The 23,277-nt window shown below is 35.8% G+C and overlaps 1 protein-coding gene across 42 annotated transcripts in view; it reads right to left on the bottom strand.

Annotated features, from left to right (window-relative positions):
- Nucleotides 1-23,277, bottom strand: part of CLASP2 (cytoplasmic linker associated protein 2) — a 221,060-nt gene that overhangs the window by 112,519 nt on the left and 85,264 nt on the right. For all 42 annotated transcript variants that reach the window (XM_031663835.1, XM_031663794.1, XM_031663824.1 and 39 more), the window contains 6 exons: nucleotides 15,898-16,043; nucleotides 13,316-13,451; nucleotides 5,787-5,857; nucleotides 2,398-2,457; nucleotides 1,248-1,325; nucleotides 446-613 (listed from right to left, as the gene is read on the bottom strand). In XM_031663835.1, the coding sequence (XP_031519695.1) occupies nucleotides 446-613; nucleotides 1,248-1,325; nucleotides 2,398-2,457; nucleotides 5,787-5,857; nucleotides 13,316-13,451; nucleotides 15,898-16,043 (659 nt within the window). The remainder of the gene's footprint in view (nucleotides 1-445; nucleotides 614-1,247; nucleotides 1,326-2,397; nucleotides 2,458-5,786; nucleotides 5,858-13,315; nucleotides 13,452-15,897; nucleotides 16,044-23,277) is intronic.

Genomic DNA, 23,277 nt, shown 5'->3' on the forward strand with positions numbered 1-23,277 from the left:
GAGGGATTTCCTGAATTTTTAAGCTGTGTCAGAGGTTAAGAAGGAAAGTAGTAGAGTTTTTTTTTTTTTTTTACCAGTCACATAGTGTTGTAGAATTCTCAAGATAACTTCTGAATCTCCATTACAATTCCTCCATTAAATGGGTTATTTATTATAAGTACTATTTTTGTGGTATTAAAAAAAAAGTAGTGCTTCCCAGACTTTTACAGACATAAACATATTGAAGCAAAATATGAATCATAGAACTCTTTATCCAAAGAGAAGGAATTATGCTGGCAAGCTATCCAACTCTTGAAACAGCAGACCAAAATGAGTAAGTATATTAGAGTTATCATTCTTTCAAGGCTTTAGGTGAAAGCAAACAGATATTCAAGTATCCAACTTATGAAACTTTAGGGAGTTGAGGAGAGGAAGAGACTAGTAACCATCATTTATATGACCTTACTTGAGACTTTCCTGTGAGCTGGATGAGGACCTGTCTGATTGTGGAAGAGATGCTACACTGCCAGAACTCTTTAAGTAAGTTTGAAGACTCTTCTGATAAGATGGCTCAAGGGAATTATATAATGTTTCAGCTTCACCAGGAAAGTGGTTTCTAAGACCCATATATGTCCTGTTAAAAAAAAAGAAAAGCAGATGAAGTAACAGCTTTACATAATTAGACATTAACAGTAACATGTACATTCAAGAAGGATGAAGGTAAGCCTACTGGTTTTCAGCATTATCTGCTATGTATCAGGTGAACACTTTCTAAATTGAACAAGTTCCACTGGAAAGACTGAAGGCTGTTGAGAAAAGCAGATCTCAGTCCAAAACCTGCTGTGCCACTTATGGTTTGTGTGGCCTTGGGTAAACCCCTAAGTGTCCAAATTTCAGTTGCCGTCTATGGAGATAACACTATCTTTGGAGGATCATTCTAAGGATTAGAAAATAATATATAACAAGTACCTCAAACAATATCAGGTATACAATACAAACGATAAATGACAGTTCTTTTTATTCATGATGAAAGTGAATAGGTTATGACAAAAAAAGAATACTGATGATTATACGTCAGTGGCAATATGTAGGAGGCTGTTACATGTCTAGCACAGATGTAGTGGAGAAAAAACATTCTTAATTTTACTGGAGGGCTAGTCAAGTAAAATAATTGGACACTTCTGATATTTTCATTCTCCCAATACATTTTGTTTTTGTTTTTTTAAAAACAGATTAAACTGTCACAAAAATATACTATACTGACTTACTTTCTTGCCTCCACTCTGGCCTCAGCATCAGCATCATGAATTCCCTTTTTAATAGTTTCAACCAAGACGGCTGCATGTCTATAAAATAAAATACATTTTTAGAGTTATGATAAAGCTGTATGTTTCACCACAAATGGTACTTACTGCTTATATGTTACATATTAATTACAAATGGGTAGGCGAGGTAAATAAAAATTAATTAGTACACAATAATAAATCTAAGACCATAAGATTTTCTAATTATCTGTCCCATATGTTTTATTAATGTATGGTTTCCTTCTGACAATCCAATTACTGTAAATCTAAAAGTAATTATTTTTATATGGAATTCAGATAGTATATAAATATATAGTACCTAAATTTTTAATTTTTAATAAATTAGAGAAAAAAGAATCTTCTGTGTGGTTCCTCACTAATCTACCACTGTAGAAATGATTTGCTAAGTGTGATCAGTTGTGATCTGACCAAATTTGAATAGTAGCTGCCACAGAAGAATGCAAAGAAAACTTGAACAAATTCTATTTTTAAAAAATGAGCCTTAAGAATTCAAGAATTTTCATGAAAATGAAAAACCAGCCATATACTCAAGGTAAATACAGTATCTTCCAAGCTTCAAACTTGAAGCTAATAAGAAATATAGCCATGAATAGCCAGCAACCAATCAGCTGCCCACATTTTCCTCTCCTTCATTTTAGAGTTACACTAGACATTGCCCAGTATATACCTGATCAATGACATCTAACAGCTGGTGTGGAGAAACTTCCCAACAAATACCTCTTCTTAAAAATCTCTTTCCTCTGAAAGGAGGTTCCTTCCATCTTAAATCATTCATTACATGATTGATTACACTTAGGAAACTTAGATCATATGACTAGAGATACATTTTTAAACTTTTGCCCAACTCAACTTGGAGTATCTTATATAACCCATTCTATTTGAGAAACCCTTACTCATCTCACAAAGAAGAAAATCATACTATTCATAGTTGTAATGAGTAAGAGGGGCACAACACCACCACAGCTTTAAAGGAAAACCAGTACAAATAACCTTCGAAGCAAAATGAGAAATAATGTAAAACCAATACCATCAACTTCTAACTAACTGGTGACAATGGGGAGGGAAGTGGGAGGAAGGAAGAGGGAATGCATACCTTTCCAACGAATGAGTCTGCCACTCTTGCAACAATAAATCTAAAAATTCAAATGAACGTCTGAAAAATAAAAGTTAAATGATAACTAAATGTTGTACTGAGAAATACATTAACACTTTCTTTTATACTACTACACTTTGTCCCCTAAATTAAAGCATAAGACATGATTTTAGATTTCTCTTTTTTTTTTTTTTTTGACACGGAGTTTCACTCTTGTTGCCCAGGCTGGAGTGCAATGGCGCAATCTCAGCTCACTGCAACCTCCGCCTCCAAGGTTCAAGTGATTCTCTTGTCTCGGCCTCCCAAGTAGCTGTGAATACCTAACTTACTCAGGATCCAATTACTGCTATGCTAAACAGTTCAAAAAGACTTTAAGAGTTCCCCATAATTTTAACTTAAAATGTTTGTCAAATATAAAACTTAAGGCTCGGTGCGGTGGTTCATGCCTATAATCTCAGCACTTTGGAAGGCTGACGTGGGTGGTTCACTAGAGGTCAGGACTTCAAGACCAGCCTGGCCAACATGGTGAAGCCTTGTCTCTATTAAAAATACAAAAATTAGCTGGGTATGGTGGTGTACTCCTGTACTCCCAGCTACTTGAGAGGTGGAGGCAAGAGAATCGCTTGAACCTGGGAGGCGGAGATCCCACCACTGTACTCCAGCCTGGGCAACAGAGAGAGAAACTGTCTCAAAAATAAATAAATAAAATGTAACAAGTTTCATTTATTAATTTAAAAATATTTATTAAACATCTATGCACTTGACAGTGAAGATATACAATAGTGATCAAGAAAGCCACAACAATCTGGATCTTTCATTTTTACACTGTTTCCTTACATATGTATGTATATGACTTTACATAAAGTTTGTGTACATTTTCTCCTAAGTCCTCTATTTCTCAGTTTCTTCAACTGTCTCATACTTGAGCTCCTCTCCTTCCTTGGCACTTGATGACACACCTTTGACTTGTATTTCTTCCTTTATTAACACTTTTTCTTCCACTTTCCCTTAAACAGATGCTCACCTGGTTGGTACCAATATTTGCCCACTTATCTTTTTACAGTCTTTTTACTGAGGCAACATAATCTGTACTCTTAGTTCTGCCTACGAGATATAATTACCACATCTAGTCCTGTATCTCCAGCATTGGTATGTCACTTCAGCTGTCAAAGTTCCAACTAGTTTATGGATGTCTCCACATAGGCAGTGAATGTCAACTCAAACACTACACAGAAAACAACGAATTAATTCGTACCCTTTCAAATCTACTCTTTTAGCTCATATACTACAGATTAAGCAATGAGAAATGGGGAGGTTAAATTAACTTGCTCAAAGTGATAGAGCCAGGACTTAAACCCTGGCATTCTGACTCCAGAGCTCACAGTCTGAAGCACTTGACACCACCCTCCTCATCTATATTCAAAATTATCAAGTCTCATTTCCACACATGAAATATGTTTTGAATTTGTTAATTAAAAAAACCTTCAATTATCAACACAGTTCCACACAGTTCTAGTTCAGACTCTGCCTTTCTCTTCCATGAATTATAACAACTCCTACCTAATTAAACAATGCTTTTCAGTTTCTTTTCAATCACTTTCATAGCTGGAATAAAAATTAGCCTTGGACATCACCTCCTCACCAAAAATCTACAACTGTCAAAGATTCCTACTATCTATGAAATAATGTCAAAATTCCTCTTCATAACTTTCAAAGCCCTCCACACTATGATCTCAACCTACTCCCCAGCCCTCAACCAGGTTCTTTTCCCACTGAAACCTTCCATTTGTCATATGTTCTGGCCTCAGGGGCCTATCTGATGGCTCTGCAGCATATGGCATAGCTTTACATTTCTGCTTAGGTTGTACTCCACTCACTCTCCCTATAGTTAATGGATTGCTCACCATTTTTAAGGCAATTCTATGACACATCTTCTGATTTTGTCTGCTGTCACATTCTTATTTCTCCAACTACCATTTTCCTCAATGTAAGACAGGGGTCAGTTAAACTGTTCTGTAAAGGGCTGGACAGTAAATATTTTAAGCTTTGTGGACCACATACAGTCTCTGTCTCATATTCTTTACCTCCCATCCCCTACCTTTTAAATCACCCTTTAACAATGTAAAAAACACCCTTAGCATGTAGGCTGTACAAAACCAGACTGTTGGCCACATTTTACCTGCAAGCTGTTGTTTGCTGACCCCTGACATAAGACAGATGACTGAACAACTGTTGTCAAAAGTTTGAACCACTTAAAATAACAATGTCTTATTCAGCTTCTTCCTAACACAGTATTTAATTAAATGTAGTTATCTAATTTAAAAAGGTAGAGTTCTTTACAATCTTCTTAAACATCAAATGTACAAATCTGTTTTTCCTAACTTTATTGTTGGCAATAGTGGTGTGAAAGTTGTCAGAATCAAAATGAAGTCACTTGTGTTACAACGCACACACACACACACAAAAAACTGACAAATAGAGCTGAGGAAGGCCATTAAGGGAGAGTTCTCATGAATAAATGACTGATAACAAGAGCTATCACAAAAGACTCCAAAAAAACACAACCTGCATAAAGGCTATCGCAACCTTACAAAAAACAAACAAACAAAAATTCTACAAGGACATCTACCCAGCAACTGCCTGTCCAGCCTCAAGTTGGCATCACCCTTGTTACTGATCCTTGTAGCCCGGGATAACTACCTCAAAATGATTATGTAATCTTCCTCATTTTTCCTTTAAAAACCTTTGTTTTCCTTTACCTCCCTGAATATGCACATAGTTTGCTATTGTATGCATATTACCACTGCAATTCTCATTCCTGCATAAATACTAATATCATTTTCTTTCAGAGAACCTCTCTGTTATTTAGGTTGACAGGTGTGACATTAAAAATTGTAGAAACCAGAGACAGAGGCAGACACTAACTGAAAGACCTGATAGGGCTATATACTCTGTTCCAAACACCGGCTATATTCTACTAGTATGTATCTCATTTAATCCTTATGTTCTATGGGTTTGACATTATTAGCTCTACTAACCTATGCAGGGACTAAGGTTCAGAGCAGTTAAATAATTGCCTAAGGTAGAACAGTCAATGGCAGTTGTAGGACTCTAGCCCAGACCTGACTCTGTATTCCTTGTTCTCTGAAAACCAAGGCAACCAGCAGCCCAAATAAACCAAAGCTTAATATGATAAAATAAGAAAAGTGGGTGGTTATAATAATCACTTCATCCCTTTTCCCTTACATGAGATATGATTTTAAAAAAAATTTTTTTTATGGTTTTCTGGAAGGCAAGAAATTAATGACCAATTCTTGCACCAGACCAATAATTAAACAATGCAGTATCAGCGCTATACTAACAACAACAACAACAAAAATTAAACTTACCTCCTCACGGGAACTGATTTTGATGTGCAATTGCTTGTTATTAAAGGTATAAGTCTGGGTACATGAGTATGCTGAAAAAGATGTTTTAGAAAAGGTTGAAAATACTACACACTTCAAGTGGTCCTTTCTTCTATTTGCCTTACATTCAAGTATTTAGTTACAGAGGACAAAAAGACCAGGTATTAGATTTGAAAGAAATTAAGACCAGTTTGGAAACGTTTTCTTGAATTAACATAATGTCATGATGATACAGTTTCAAAAGGACAGGTGACCTAACAAAGAAAAGTTAACTGTGTAACCGCAAAGAACTGTTAGGACAATATAATTCTGGGGGAGAGGGAGCACTAAAAGAGACTGGGCATGTATTGGACACATTTTCTGAAGTACTATGGCTACTGCTGGTAAAAAATCATAATTGCAACGTCATCAAAGCAGGTAGTCGAGTGAATCTATTTCCCTAACTATTGGGAATCCACTTTGAAATGGTGGTCTTAATAGAACTTTCACTTCATTCTGGCTGAATCATCTCTCTCTAGAATTCAAGTAGAAGTTCCACAAAGACATAATCTTCTGATTTCTATTATTAATTCTTATACCCTTCTTTAGTGAAGCCAACACTAACAAGTTCATAATAGACATTAACACAAGCATACATATTTAATTCCTTAAATCTCTTGTATTCCTTCTGAGCTAATGGTACAGGCTGGGTTATCTAGGAAGCAGGCTATGAGATGGAGTTTAGCATGCAGGATATGTATTAGGAAGTGCCCTTGAAAGACAAATATCACATGTTCTCACTCATGTGGGAGATAAACAAAAGTGGATCTCATGAAGATAGAGAATAGGTTAGTCATGATCAGAGGCTAGGAAGGATAGCAGGGAGGAGGGAGGGAAAAAGGACTGATTAATAGGTATACAGTTAGAACAAATAAGATCTAGTGTTCAACAGATCAGTAGGTTGACCATGGTTAACAACAATCTATTGTACACTTCAAAATAGCTGAAAGAGAATAATTAGAATGTTCCTAGCATAAAGATAAATATTTAAGGTGATTAATTCCCTGTTACCCTAATTGGACATCTACACATATGAATGCATTAAAATATCCCATATACCCCCAAAATATGTACATCCATTACATATTAATTTTTTGTTAAGTGCCCTTGGGATTACCACCTGTGGACGGGAGAAGGAAGCAGGAGTGGAGCGGGCAGAGGAAGAAATCAAACTGTGACATGGCCCAAGGCTATCTTTGCCCAAAGCCATTACGAAGCTCTAGAACTGAAACAGTCCCTCAGAATACTCTTGAATTGGTCCAAGACGGCCAAACCTTTATACTTTCACATCAATCAGTTATTGGATATGGGCAATACTGGGAAGGCGCAAGACCTTGGGAAAGGCAGCTCTCTAGCTGAAATAATCCTTTAGGAGACTGGCAGCTGAAGGCTGTCTACTAACAGTTCTCCTAGCATTGGGGAAACAAGTCTTTCATTGAAGGAAAGTGTATATGGCACAGCAGCGTTTGCCACAGCTAACTCAACCAAAATAAAAGGAAAAACGTTTTTTCAGCCACTACAGAGAGAAACCATCTATAGGCTTGAAGCTGTTGAAGATGAGAATAATTCAAGAAAGTGTGCTGACATGCCTGTTAGTCAACTGTTCAATTCAGCATGGAAGGACTCTGTGGACCTGCTCCCTACAGCATCCACAAGAGCCCATTTCCCAAACATTACTGTGGAAGTAAAACCCATGGAGATCCCCTAGCTACAACAACTATAAAGGAGGTCTTACCCACCACACTCCTCTCTTTTTCTTCTAACCTCTCCGAAATCCTAAAGATGGGTTAATCACATCCATGACAGTGGCAAGGATGGAGAGATAAACTAACCTAACTACTGCTACATCATATCCGGGGGAGCTGTACCAAAGGAAAGTAAAAATTTACCTCAAATCAATTACAGATGAAGCATTCAATCAAACACTAAGAACAATTTACACTTTATTAATACAAGTTGACAACAGGAAAAAAAGCCTCTCTAAAATTAAAAAGAGAATTAGAAATTAAATACAGCAATCTAAGGAAGTATTCTTAGGAAATAAAAACAGGAGGTAATATTTAAAAATTATTGTTTTATTGGTGAGATGATAGGCTAGTATAATAACATGAAAAATGAGCAATTTGAAAACAAAGTATAAAGAGTAATGCCTGAGAATTACAAAATGGGTACTTTCAAATAAGTAGAATTTGAAGGAATTTTTCTTGAAAATACACACAGCTGTAAGACAAAGAGACAAAAAGTTATTCAAAAAATGATAAATGACATTGAGGATTTCAGAATTTGTGTAACAAAAGTAACAGCAGGAAAAGATCTGAGCCAATAAGACAGAAGTACTAAATAAAGAAAAGATCCATGAAAATTAACATAAATTTAAGATAACCAATTTCAGTCCAAAATCCTTGTCCACTGTATTAAGAATAGTATTAATGAAAGACGATCAACTCCTAGACCTGCTGTGGGGAAACTCTTCACACAAAGGGACTGCCTTATAAAACTTCCTAAAGGTTGTTTGGTCGTGGTGGTGGTTGTTTTGCTATAAAAAAATCAAACAGTCTCATTTTTACAGGCAACAATAAAAAGTTAAGAAAATGGGCTGGGCATGGTGGCTCATGCCTGTGATCCCAACACTTTGGAAGGCCAAGGCAAGCGGATCGCCTCGCTTTCCCAAAGTGCTGGGATTACAGGCTTGAGCCATGAGGTCAGGAGTTTGAGACCAGCCTGACCAACATACTGAAACCTCACCTCTACTAAAAATACAAAAACTAGCCAGGCGTGATGGTAGGTGCCTGAAAAGCCAGCTACTTGGGAGGCTGAGGCAGAAGAATAGCTTGATCTGGGAGAGGTTGCAGTGAGTGGAGATGGCGCCACTGAATTCCCCCAAGTAACAGAGCGAGACTCCATAACAACAACAACAAAATTTGTGAAAGAAAAGGAAAGTGAACCTGAAGTTCAACGGTCAAATTTCTAGTCCCCATATTCTAAATTGGCAAGGAAAAGACAAATCAAAATATACAAAGATAAAAACATATATGAAAAGTGAGAAAACACTAAAGCCAAACAAGAACGACCCAGAATCAATTAAAAAAAGGGAAGCGAGAGTATAACAATAAGTGGGTCAGAAATAAAAGTAGTAAAAAACTACAGTTAATTACAGTTGCTGAAAATGAAAATATCTTTGTTAAATTTAATTCAATGGGTAAGGGAAAAATGGCATGAATGAAATAAAATGCATACTTTTAAAAAGGCAGAGACGAGCATAACAAAGGTTTTATTCTTGACAATAAGGAACTTCTAAATTACAAAAAAAAAAAAAAGGAAAGAAAAGCAGCACAGTGAACAGAAAGCAGACTATAAGAAAAAAATACGATTTCAAGATAATAGTAAAAAACCTTGACCATACATAAAGTACATATATCAAGAACAGTTAGAAAAATGAAACTGACAAAATTAGAATCAGAATTTGCCAGATAAAGTAGATTTTTAAAAAAATGAGACCATAAAGAACTTGAATAATGTAAATAAAACATAAGCTAGATTTAGTGATGAACAAAGTACTCGATTCTATGCCAAAGAATTCCACATTTGTAAATGCTAACAGCCTACCTATATAAACTGATGACGGAACACAAATAAAATTTCAAGGTATTCACCAAAGAATAAATCATACAACCAAATTCCCTGATCAGAACATCATGAAATTCAAAAATAATGACAGTAAGAACAAAAGCACCATCTGAAAATGAAAACATTATTATGCAATTCAAAGAAGTTGAAATGGAAATTACAAATGATTGAAAACATAAATAAAATGTGGTAAATTTAAATCGAGATGCTGCCAAAGCCAAACTCAGAAGAAAACCCAAAGCCTTATAATAATAAAGAAAAAGCAATGCAAATTGTCTAAAGATATACCACAAAAATCTAAAAAAATAAAATGAGCCAAAAGTTGGAAAAAAAAAAAAGAAACTAAAGAATTAGAAAAATTAAATAATCTCACTACAACCAATGAAACTATAAATAGATGTTTATAAAGAACCCCAAATAATGCCTCTGTCAAGTATATATAAAAGAATACATAACATTCTAATAAGAAAAAGTCAGCTAGGTGCAGTAGCTCACACTTGTAATCCCAGCTTCTTGGGAGCTGAGGTGAGAGGATCACCAACATTTCAAAATAAAGATTCAAGATGCCCAGAGTCTAAAACATTGGAAATATTATTATATAATCTTAAAGACCATTAAACCCTAATAGCAGAACAATATATTAACAAAATATGCAAAACAGGAAAAAAAATTCACAAAATACTTATTCATTTAAATGAATGCCAAAATATTACTAAACATTAGCCAACCAAATCTAGCAGTATCTTAATGTACAATGGCCGAGCAGAATTTAGTTCTTGAATGTATAATGAATAAATGAAAAAACAAAGATAATCATTTCTAAAGATATTAAAGGGCTATCTGATAAAATTCAACATCTACTCCTGATCAAAATTTAGCAAAATGTGAACAGCAGGATATTTCCATAATCTAATATACTATATCCACAGAAACCCATTAAAAATCATATTTAATTGAAGTTAAATATGATCCCACCCAATTAAGGGATAAAACAAACATTTCAATAATTCCTACTATACTTCCTTTGTTTTTTTTTTTGAGATAGAGTCTCGCTCTGTCGCCCAGGCTGGAGTGCAGTGGCACAATCTTGGCTCACTGCAACCTCCACCTCCCAGGTTCAAGCAATCCTCCTGCCTCAGCCTCCGGAGTAGCTGGGATTATAGGCATGCACCACCACGCCTGGCTAACTTTTTTGTATTTTTAGTAAAGATGGTGTTTCGCCATATTGGCCTGGCTGGTCTCGAACTCCTGACCTTGTGATCCGCCTGCCTCAGCCTCCCAAAGTGCTAGGATTACAGGCATATGCCACCATGCCCAGCCTCTATACTTTCTGACATTGTTACAAAGGTTCTGGATTAAGGTTGTCTACAATCTTTAAAAAAAAAAAAAAAAAAAAAAGCCTGAAATGGGAAAAAAGGACCATTTTCTAATTTAAAATATGAAAATGGTGAAAAAGAACACTTCCTGGGAAAGTAATATTACGAATAAACTTAATTTTTTTTTAACAGGAAAGGACAAACTGATTAAAGAAACTGAAAATACATTTAAGAAACAGACTTATGTACTTATGAAAATTTATTACACAAAACACCATTTCAAGAAAAAGCTACATTGTAATTCACCACATGCTACTAGGTCAACTGGTTTTGTATTGGGGGAAACATCAAGTTAGAAATCTATAAATCACACAAAAATTAAATCCAGTTAGATCTAAACCTAAGAAAAAAATTACAGAAGTTCTAAATGATTGAATATTTTTATGTAACTGTGAAATTGGGAAAGCTGTCTTAACTATAATAAAACCCACAAAATGAACAAGTCTCAACACATACACATTTAAAATTCTGATATGTAACAAGAGCTTATATAACATTTGAAGAAATGTCAGACTGTAGAAAATACCACAACATATACAACACAGAATTAATATCCTTATGATATATAAAAAGGTCTTAGAAATAAGTGAGAAAAAATGCACAGAGTATAAACTGGCAATCCATAGAATTATAGAAGGAAAAAAATAGCTAACATCCCTAATACTAGGGATGCAAAGTATAATATGAAATAATGATTATTAAATTATAAAACCCTAAAGATACTGACAAAAGACAACATTGGCAAAGGAATGGAGAAAAAGGACTCCAGGAAGAAGACTGCAAGAATAAGAATGGTGAGGATAATTATTATTATGATTATTTAATTAATTTATTTTTTTTGAGATGGCGTTTCACTCTTGTTGCCCAGGCTGGAGTGCAATGGCATGATCTCGGCTCACAACAACCTCTGCCTCCCAGGTTCAAGTGATTCTCCTGCCTCAGCCTCCCGAGTAGCTGGGATTACAGGCAGGCGCCACCACGTCTGGCTAATTTTGTATTTTTAGTAGAGATGGGGTTTCTCCGTGATGGTCAGGCTGGTCTCGAATTGGCAACCTCAGGTGATCCGCCTGCCTTGGCCTTCCAAAGTGCTGGAATTACAGGCGTGAGCTGCCGTGCCCGGCCTGGTAAGGATAATTTGATGATATATCCTTAACAGAAGACTAATTTAGACATTAAAAAGAATTACATATATGGATAAGGGACGCTACCCAAGTATATGAAGTTTAAAAAGAAGACAGGCTGGGCATGATGGCTCACGCCTGTAATCCCAACACTTTGGGAGGCTGAGGCAGGCGGATCACTTGAGGCCAGGGGTTTGAGAGCAGCCTGGGCCAACGTGGTGAAACCTTGTTTCTACCAAAAATACAAAAAAATTAGCCGGGCATGGGGGTGGGTGCCTGTAGTCCCAACTACTCAGGAGGCTGAGGTGGGAAAATTGCAGGAACCCGGGAGGCAGAGGTTGCAGCGAGCCGAGATCGCGCCACTGCACTCCTGCCTGGGTGACGGAGTGAGACTCTATCTCTAAATAAATAAATAAATAAATAAATAAATAAATAAGTCAAAGAATATATTATATATACTTACATGTTCTATATGTGTAGCAAATACATTTGTAAAGGCACAGAATAGAAGTTTGGAAAAGTACACATTAAATTGCTAGAGTGATTAGTAACAAAGGAATAGAATTCAAGGGGAGAGATTTGTTTTTTCAACTCTGTTCTTTTGGACTTCCTCAAGATATGAGTGAAGAGAAATCCAGTCATACATAACTTAACGATCGGGATACATTCAGAGAAATCCATTAGGTGATTTCATCATAATATGAACATCATAGAGTGTACTTGCATAAACCTACATGGTATAGCCTACTCCACACCTAGGCTGTATGTTATAGCCTATTGCTCCTAGGCTACAAATCTGTAGCTGAATTACTGTACTGAATACTGTACTGAATATTACTGTACTGAATACTCTAGGATAGAGTAACACAATACTAAGTATTGTGTACCTGAACATATCCAACAGTAGTAAAGTAGTAAAGATACAGTAAAAATATAATATTATAATCTTATGGGACCACTGTTGCATATGCAGCCCATCATTGACTGAAACTTTGTCAGATGGTACATAACTATATTAAAAATTTGCCTTTTATTATTTTCTGTAACACGTAACTGTAGATACGTATATGTATTCATATGTACATGTATGTATGTATTATATTCCATATACAAACATGTGTACTTTGCAATCCTCTAGTTCTATAATGACCATCTATGGCTTTTACTATCAGAAAAATAATTCAAAAATGATTTGCCTTTGGGGTTCAAAAAGAAACTCAGTGACTTATTTAGGTACACTGAGAGAGGGGGGTGGGGTGGGGAAAGGAGAGAAAAAGGGGGAAGAAGAAGAAAGAAAAAGCCAGGGAGGCGGAGGAGGCAGCAGTGGAAAAGGAGAGAGCAAACCTACCCGAATGATAAATCTGATTGCTGCACATCCAGAAGTTGCCATGACTTTTGCACTATTGGGGACAAGATTAAAAAGTGTAGGTACAATGGCTTCAGCGCCATGATCAAACTTGTTTCCCAAAACTGTTGAAAGGTGGCTACAAAGGAAGACAAAAAGTATTTTTTTAATAGTTTAACATTAAATATAGATAGAACCATATAATTTAAAAATACTCTTTTACTGAATTAACCTAGGAATTTGTATTTTAATCAGTTGTAATGGCAGAATGGCAGAAAAATGGAAGAAAGATAGGGAAACCTAGATACTACATATTTCCTTCTTTTCCCCATTGTTTAACTGGCAAGTCCAAAGTTGAAATCTGGCATTTTCCTCATCTCTTCGCAATAGCACTTGGAGAAGCCATTTGATTTCAGAATTTAATTATTAACTCTAAGGACACATCAGGTGAAATAATCAGCTCTGATGGTTCTGACCTTTGGTCTTGATCCAGGAGATACTTCCATTTTGATGATCCATTATCAATCTTAAATTCAGCGTATTTTTACAAACAAGTTCAAAATCTTACTCAAATCAATGCTCCTCAAGATGTTCTTTATTTCTATTAATAGTATCACCCCTTTTTGAGTCAAATACTCCCTTACTTCTTTGGAGTAGGATTTCCAAATCCACAGTCAAAAATACAACTCTACCATATCTTATTGGGTGATCTTTAGGACATCTGACTTCTCTTTCCAATTGTGTAGTTAAACAACTAAATCAGCCTTTAATTGCATGATTTTAGTTAAAATACTTAGGAGGGATATGGTAACCACTCAAAGTGCCAACAATTTTGCAATACTGGTTAATTTTTATATATTTATATCTTACTGAAAATACATGGTTGGGATAGAGTTAGCTCCAATAATTCAGGTTCTTGATTCCAGGAGCTCAGATTTAGACCCATGTACATTTATGTACATAGACCTATGCTGTTACAGTATTAGTTTCCTAATGTCTGAACTCACAGGCAAAAAGGATCCTCAAATGAAAAGCAGGGAGGTGTGGATATGTTTGGATGTTGTCTTCCTTTAAAGAGCATGAGTTTTGCTTTGGTAGACAGGTAATGTACTTGAGAATCAGCTTGATCTTTATAAGCTTGTTGGGAGAGGCAGAGTCTAGAGATGCCTTACTTTAGAACTGGTTTAGTACTATTCCTATGCAATGGCCTTTCTGGGGTTTCTACTGACTGCCTTGGGTGTTCACCAAGGTTTTTCCATTCTGATTGGTCAGATCTTAAACCTCTCCTATCCCTATGTGAGCTCTGGGAATTGTTTACCTTATAGCTCCCAGGCATTAGTTCCCTTCCTTCCTCAGAGTTGTACCTTTCACATGGACAGGGAAGTATACATCTAGAGTCATGGATTCCCATATTATGATCTCTGTAGCTCTTTGTGTGTGTGTGTGTGTGTGTGTGTGTGTGTGTGTGTGTGTGTGTGTGTGAGAATCTCCCCATCTTCTCTCCAGTATTCCGCACTGCCGATTTTGACCACTTCAGCCTCTGAAACTCTAGTCTCTGTTTCCTCACCTCAGTGAGATTGCCTTGCTCTGCTTAGGTTCCCCCTTCCTTCCCCAGAGTGCCTCCAGGTCAAAACTCATACTGTTCAACATCACTTGCATCTTTTCAGAATTCCATTCCTACCCTGTCTGCTGTCTGTTATCTGGAAACAGATGTTTCACATATATTGTCCAGTTTTCTGCAAGAGAGCTAGTCATGTTTTAAGTATATTTTTCATGGTTACATTTTATGGATTTTTGTATTAATTTGGGTTTTCTTTGCTAGTTGGAGATATTGGGCCATTTTGGTATACTGGGACTTGTATCTTGCAACTTTGCCAAAGTCCCTTTATTATAATAATTTATCTGTAGATTCTCTTGCAGTTTTCTGCATGGATAGTTATATCGTCTGTTAATAATGGCAGTTCTGTTCCTTTTCTTGCAATCCTTATATTGCCTTTTCTTTCTTCATTTCTGACTAGAATATATAAAACAATCCTGATTAGAAATATTGCTAGTAGGCACTTTTGTGTTCCCTATCTTCAAAGGAATGCATATGCAACAACACTGCTTAGGTCAAAAATAGTAATAAATAGAATTTAAGTTCTACCATCCTTGTATAGTGGAAGACTACAAACTTAAAGTTTAGATTTTGCTAAGTTAATGATGCATGTTGCAATGCCAGAATAACTGCTAAAATATCAGAAATTGAGTATTTAATATCCAAATTAGTAGTGAGAAAAGTGAATACAGCCAGGTTCCATACCCATTCATTTTCATCTTATACTTGAAGAATTAATGATAAAAAATCCACCAGTAGGCGTTAGATATTTTAAATATCTTTATACCAACCTTAAAATGTTGGTATAAAGAGCTGTTAAGGAATTTTTTTTTTAATCATACAGATTGACTCCTTATGTATAACAAAAATGATTTTTGGATCACCTACTTTTTTGGCTATCTTGCTACTGCTTGACTTAATGAGCACTGAATCAGTGAGTACTAAATTCATTCATAAAAAACACTTATCATAAAAGGAATATACTTACGCTACAGTAATACAAGCTTCTCTAACCACCTGGGATCTAAGATCCTTAGCTGAAAGTTTAAGTGCTCCATCCAACAAGCGTAAATGTTGAAAAAAGCAATCATACTGTGCAGCTCCAGCAACAAGCAGTGATCGGATTTTCTTCAGCTGAAATAAAGAATTTTCATTATTAACAAAAAAGGTGGAAGTGCAAAAAAAAAAAAAAAAAAAAAGCTACCTAAACTACATTATTCAAACAAAAACTTTCTAAAAAATGAAACATATGTAATGTTTCATTATATTACTATATTCAGACATTTTAGTAGCATTAAATATTTAGTAGCATTAAAAAAGTATCTTATAAATAAATATGCCAACAAAAAGCTGTCTGAAAAATAGTATTATAGATTTAGTTATAAGCACAACAGAGAAATGTAATCTATAAGTACATAAATTGTAAAGTTTTAAGGGAATCCATTTAATTTATTTATTCATGTGTCTTTTAGCTTAATCCCCAGTGTGATAATAGGGAGTCTTTCTTTTACTTGTGGTAAAATACACATGAACAAAATTCACTATTTTAACCATTTTAAAGTATACAATTCAGTGGCATTAAGTGCATTCACAATGTGTGACCACTACCATCACTATCTACGAAGGGAGCCTATTTTTAAAAGTGTCAAATTTGGAAACTTTTAGCATTACTTTTTTTTGCTGCGGAACATTTTTTTTTTTTTTTTTGAGACAGTCTTGCTCTGTTGTCCAGGCTGGAGTGCAGTGGTGCCACTGCAGCCCACTGCAACTTGCACCTCCAGGGTTTAAGTGGTTTTCGTGCCTCAGCCTCCCCAGTAGCTGGGATTACAGATACATGCCACCGTGCCTAAATAATTTTTGTATTTTTGGTAGAGATGGGGTTTCACTGTGTTGGCCAGGCTGGTCTCAAACTCCTGGCCTCAACAGATCCACCCGCCGTGGCCTCCCAGCAGGAGTGAGCCACTACATCTGGCCTGCTGTTGAATTTTTAATTTCTTAAATGTTTAATTATTATGAATACATAATAGTTGTACATTTTTATGAAGTACATGTGATATTTTGATAAAAGCACACAATGTGTAACAATCAAATCAGGGTAATTGGGGTATCTGTCACCTCAAATGTCAATCAGTTCTTTCTGTTAGAAACATTCCAATTCTACTCTTTTAGTTATTTTGAAATATACAATAAATTATTGTTAACTACAGTCACCCTATTGTGCTGCCTAACACTGGATCTTATTCTTGCACTAACTGTATTTTTGTACCCTTCAACTATTTCCTCTTTATTTCCCTGCTCAACCCCCAACTACCTTTCTCAGTCTATGGTAACCATTATTCCACTCTCTATCTCAAGTTCAATTTTTTTAGGTCTCACGTATTAGTGAGAACATGCAATCTTTTTCTTTCTGTTACTGGCTTGTTTCACTAAACATAACGTCCTCCAGTTCCATCCACGTTGTTGCAAACCACAGGATTTCATCCTTTTTATGGTGGAATAATATTCCAATGTGTGTATGTACCACATTTTCTTTATCTATTATTCACCGATGGACATTTAGGTATATTCCATCTCTTAGATTTTTGTGAATAGTGCTGCAATAAACATGAAAGTGCAGATATCTTTTCAATATATTGATTTCTTTTCTTTTGGATATATACCCAGCCGTGGGATTGCTAGATCATATTGTGGTTTTATTTTTATTTTTATTATTTTTTAAGAAACTTCCATACTGTTCTCCCTGCATGTGGTGGCTCACACCTGTAATCTCAGCACTTTGGGAAGCCAAGGAGGGTAGGTGACTTAAGCCCAGGAGTTTGAGACCTGCCTGGGCAACATAGGGAGATAAAAGTTAGCTGGGCATGGTGGCATGTGCCTATAGTCCCAGGTACTTGGATGGCTGAGGTGGGAGGACTGCTTAAGCCCCGGAGGTCAAGACTGTAGTGAGCCGTGATTGCGCCACTGTATTCCAGCTCGGGAAACAGAGCGAAACCCAGTCCCAAACTACAATACAATACAATACCCAAACTAAATAAACTAAGCTAAAATAAAGAACGAAACTAAACTAAAATAAAATTTATATTTCTATCAGCAATGTACAACTGTTCCTCTTTCTCCACATCCTTGCCAGCATTCTTATTTTTTGCCTGTTACTGCCTATCTTTTAAATAAAAGTCATTTTAACAGGGGTGAGATAATATCTCACTGAAGTTTTAATTTGTATCTGTCTGATAACTAGTCATGTTGAGCATTTTCCCACATACGTGTTGTCCATTTGTATCTCCTCTTTTGAGAAATGTCTATTTAGATCTTTTGCCCACTTTTAAATCAGATTACTTATTTTTCCTATAGAATTTTTTGAGTGACTTATATATTCTGGTTATTACTCCCTTATCAGATGGGTAGTTTGCAAATATCTTCTCCTATTCTGTGGGTTGTCTCTTCATTTTGTTGACTATTTCCATTGTTGTACAGGAACTTTTTAGCTTGATGTGATCTCATTTGTCCATTTTTGCTTTGGCTGCCTATGCTTTTGAGGTCTTACTCAAGAAATCTTTACCCAGACCAACGTCCTAGAAAGTGTTTCTCCAACGTTTTCTTGTAGTAGTTTGATAGTTTGAGGTCTTAGATTTAAGTCTTTAATCAATTTTGATGTGATTTATGTATAGTGGGACATAGGGGTCTAGTTTCATTCTTCTGCAATGTGGATATCCAGTTTTCCCAATACCATTTATTGAACTGTCCTTTCTCTGTTGTGTTCTTGGCACCTCTGCTGAAAATGAGTTGAGTATAAATGCAAGGATTTATCTCTGGGTTCTCTATTCTGTTCCACTGGTTTATCTCTTTTTTACTTTTATTATTTTTTAAGAAACTTCCATACTGTTCTCCCTGCATGTGGTAGCTCACACCTGTAATCTCAGCACTTTGGGAGGCCAAGGTGGGTGGGTCACTTGAGCCAGTACCATGCTATCTGAGTTACTACAGCTTTGTAAATATTATTTGAAGTCAGGGGGGATGCCTCCAGCTTTGTTCTTTTTGCTTAGGATTGCCTTCACTCACTATTATTGATCTTTTGTAGTTCCATATGAATTTTAGTACCATTTTCTCTATTTTTATGAAGAATGTCATCGGTATTTTGATAGAGATTGCACTGTATCTGCACACGCTTTGGGGACTGTGGACTTTCTGACAACACTGATTCTTCCAATTAATATGAACATGGAATATATCTTTGTTTTTTGTGTCCTCTTTAATTTCTTTCATCAATGTTTTTATAGTTTTCATTGGAGGGATCTTTTACTTCTTTGGTAAAGTTTATTTCTAGATATTTTAGTTGTAGCTACTGTAAATGGGGTTACATTTGTAGCTATTGTAAATGGGGTTACATTCTCAGTTTCTTTTTCAAGTTGTTTATTGTTGGCATATAGAAATGCTACTGATTTTTGTACGTTGATTTTGTATCCTGCAACTTCACTGAATTTTTTTTGGTGGTGTTTTTAGGTTTTTCTAAATATAAGATCATATCATCTGCAAACAAGGATAATTTGACTTCTTCCTTTCCAATTTGGATGCTCTTTATTTCTTTTTCTTTTTTTTTTTTTTTTTGAGACGGAGTCTCACTCTATCGCCCAGGCTGGAGCGCAGTGGCCAGATCTCAGCTCACTGCAAGCTCCGCCTCCCGGGTTTACGCCATTCTCCTGCCTCAGCCCCCCGAGTAGCTGGGACTACAGGCGCCTGCCACCTCGCCCGGCTAGTTTTTTGTATTTTTCTTTAGTAGAGACAGGGTTTCACCGTGTTAGCCAGGATGGTCTCGATCTCCTGACCTCGTGATCCGCCCGCCTCGGCCTCCCAAAGTGCTGGGATTACAGGCTTGAGCCACCGCGCCCGGCCTGGATGCTCTTTATTTCTTTAGAAGAAATGGGACACCTTTCTAGACACAAAAAACCTACCAAGATTGAACCATGAAGAAATCCAAAACCTGAAAAGTCCAATAACAAGTAACAAGATAGAAGTAGTAATTAAAAGTCTCTCAATAAAGAAAAGCCCAAGACTTGACTATTTCACTGTTGAATTCTATCAAACATTTAAAGTCAAACTAATGCCAATTGTACTCAAACTATTAAAAAAAAAAATCAAGGAGGAGGAAATACTTCCAAACTCATTCTATGAGGCCAGTATCATCCTGATACCAAAACCAAAGACAAAACAAACAAAGAAAACTACAGGCCAGTATTTCTGATGAACATAGATGCAAAAATCCTCAACAAAATACTATTAAACCAAATTCAACAACACATTTAAAAGATCATTCAACATGATCAAGTGGGATAAATCCCAGGATGCAAGGATGGTTTAATTCACATGAATTAATAAATGTGACACATCAGATCAACAGAATGAAGGACAAAAACCACATGACCCTTTTTACAGATGCTGAAAAAGTATTCAATAAAATTCAACATTGCATCATAATAAAAACTCTCAAAAAACTGAGTATAGAAGGAATATACCTCAGCATGATGAATATACCTCAGCATGCTGAATATACCTCAGCATGGTATGTAAAACAAACCCACAGCCAATATCATACTGAATAGCGAAAAACAGAAAGCCTTTCCTCTAAGGTCTGGAATAAGACAAGGATGCCCACTTTCAACACTTTTATTCAAGAGTACTAGAAGGCCTAGCCAGAGCAACTAGACAAGAAAAGGCATTACTTTTACAGTATTTGATTGACAAATGTCATCCACATGAAAACCATACATACATAATAAAATTACATTGATCAAAAGAGATACAACACACGTGCACATCTGTGCTCACACAAACTCAGAAGCTAAAAGTCTACTTATCACACCAATATTGTATATAATTTCACATTTAACTCAGAGGTTTTCTAAATTTTAAAATGTCTTTAGGCTGGGCACGGTGGCTCAAGCCTGTAATCCCAGCACTTTGGGAGGCCGAGACGGGCGGATCACCAGGTCAGGAGATCGAGATCATCCTGGCTAACACGGTGAAACCCCGTCTCTACTAAGAAAATACAAAAAACTAGCCGGGCGTGGTGGCAGGCGCCTGTAGACCCAGCTACTTGGGAGGCTGAGGCAGGAGAATGACGTAAACCTGGGAGGCGGAGCTTGCAGTGAGCTGAGATCCGGCCATTGCACTCCAGCCTGGGCGACAGAGTGAGACTCTGTCTCAAATAAAATAAAATAAAATAAAATAAGTCTTTAAAGTTAAATCAGATGCATAAAGATGTAAATGTAAAAAAACCCTGCTATGGACATTAGAAAAAAAATCAAAAGAATGTTATACAATCCTGGGCATATGAGGAAGGGAAAACTATCATAAACAGAGGAGAATTTTCAAGTGTCTAAATTATAACTAAAAACAAAATAAACATCACAATACGGTAGGATAAAATTACCTGCAATGTATATAAGATGACACACAAAGAATGACAATAAAATAAGAAAAAGACAAATACAGTAGTTTCCCCTTACCTGCAAGGGATATGTACCAAGACCCCCAGTGGATGCCTAAAACCTCAGATAGTACTGAACCCTATATACCTTTTTTTCCCCATAAATATTTACCTATGATAAAGTTTAATTTATAAATTAGACACAGTAAGAGATTAATGACAATAATATGGAAAAACTATAATAATATATTGTAATAAACATTATATGAATGTAGGTCTATCAAAGCATCTTCTTATTTCCTGGCCATGGTCGACCATGAGTAACTAAAGCCATGGAAACTGAAACCATAGGTAAGGGGGGACTATTGTAACCTGTGATTAAATTGGGTAAAATAAATATATTTAAATATGTTAAAAGTTACTAGTGATAAATTCACAAAGTCACATTTCTCCCCAATACAATGGCAAAAATCTTTTAAATTTGAAAAGAAAACAGATGCTCTCAAACACTGTAAGATTATATGTGACTAACACCTTTGTTCAAAATATTTTGGCAGCATCTACTAAAATAAAATTGCAGCAACTCTTTACCCAACAATCCACATTTTAAAATCTAACCTACAAAAATAAAAGCACCATTGTTACAAATGTGTGTAAGGATGTTTACTATAACACTGCTAAAATAGCAAAACAATAAAAAAAACTGAAAATCCATCAAATGGCAAATGATTTTAAAAATTACATGTTGTGGGGTGGGGAGATGGGGGAGGGATAGCATTAGGAGATATACCTAATGTAAATGATGAGTTAATGAGTGCAGCACACCAACATGGCACATGTATACATATATAACAAACCTGCATGTTGTGCACATGTACCCTAGAACTTAAAGTATAAAAGAAACAAACAAAAGATCAGATTCCTATGATATAACACACATACACAAATTACATGTATACATATTAAACTAAGGAATATATGTACATATTGATCTGCACTCAATAAATATCTGAGCAACTATTATGTGCCTGACATCTATACCAGGTGTACTGAATGAGCACGATTTATTAAGAAAAAAAAAAAAGAAGCAAGTTACTAAGTAATGTATCAAGTATGATCTCTCTTTTTTTTTTTTTTTTTTTTTTTTACAAAGAGAGTAGGGGAAAATTGTGCGTACCTTGTCATATATGTTTAAATACATATGACACAGAAAAGGATATACTCTAAAATGAAAAGTGTGTTTTTTAATTTTTTTTTAAGAGACAGGGTTTCACTCTGTTGCCCAGGCCGGAGCACAGTGGTACAATCATAGCTCACTGTAACCTCAGACTCCTGGGCTCAAGCAATCCTCCCATCTTAGCCTCCACAAAAGTTTATTTCTTTAACAGGTAGGAAACTATTAACTTTTTCTCTGTAGTTTTCTGCATTGTTTCACTCATTACAATAAGCCTGTGTCATTTTTCTAATGAAAAAAAAAAAAAAAAATCAAAAGACCATCTGTTGTTTCCAAATGGGTAGTTTTTAAGCAAAACCCAAAAAAAAACCCTTAAGTAAAAAGATGACATTTTATACTAACAATACTTAATCTGTCATGTTTCTCTACAGATCACCTGTGACAAACAAGAATTAGGAGGAACACTCTGTTAAAAACAGTATTTCAATGTTTTAAGATATGTAGACTTCCTAACAAAGACAAAAATGGTCCTTTGCTCATGGTGTCATAAAAGCCACATTTGTCCAAAGACCCTGCATTTGATTTAATTAATCAAAATGGGGATTTTCATGATCAGCCAGGTTGGGGCCTCTCAGAGCAGAACAGTCTTCAAATGCAGCCCTTTTCTCTGGCTTCTTGAAAACTCTGAGGTACTCATTTGGTACATGTAATCTGGTTATGTAAACAATAAGTTCACAAATTTAAACAACATATTGCTTATTGTCAACACA

The sequence above is a fragment of the Papio anubis genome, chromosome 2 (assembly GCF_008728515.1).
Source record: "Papio anubis isolate 15944 chromosome 2, Panubis1.0, whole genome shotgun sequence".
NCBI lineage: Eukaryota > Metazoa > Chordata > Mammalia > Primates > Cercopithecidae > Papio > Papio anubis.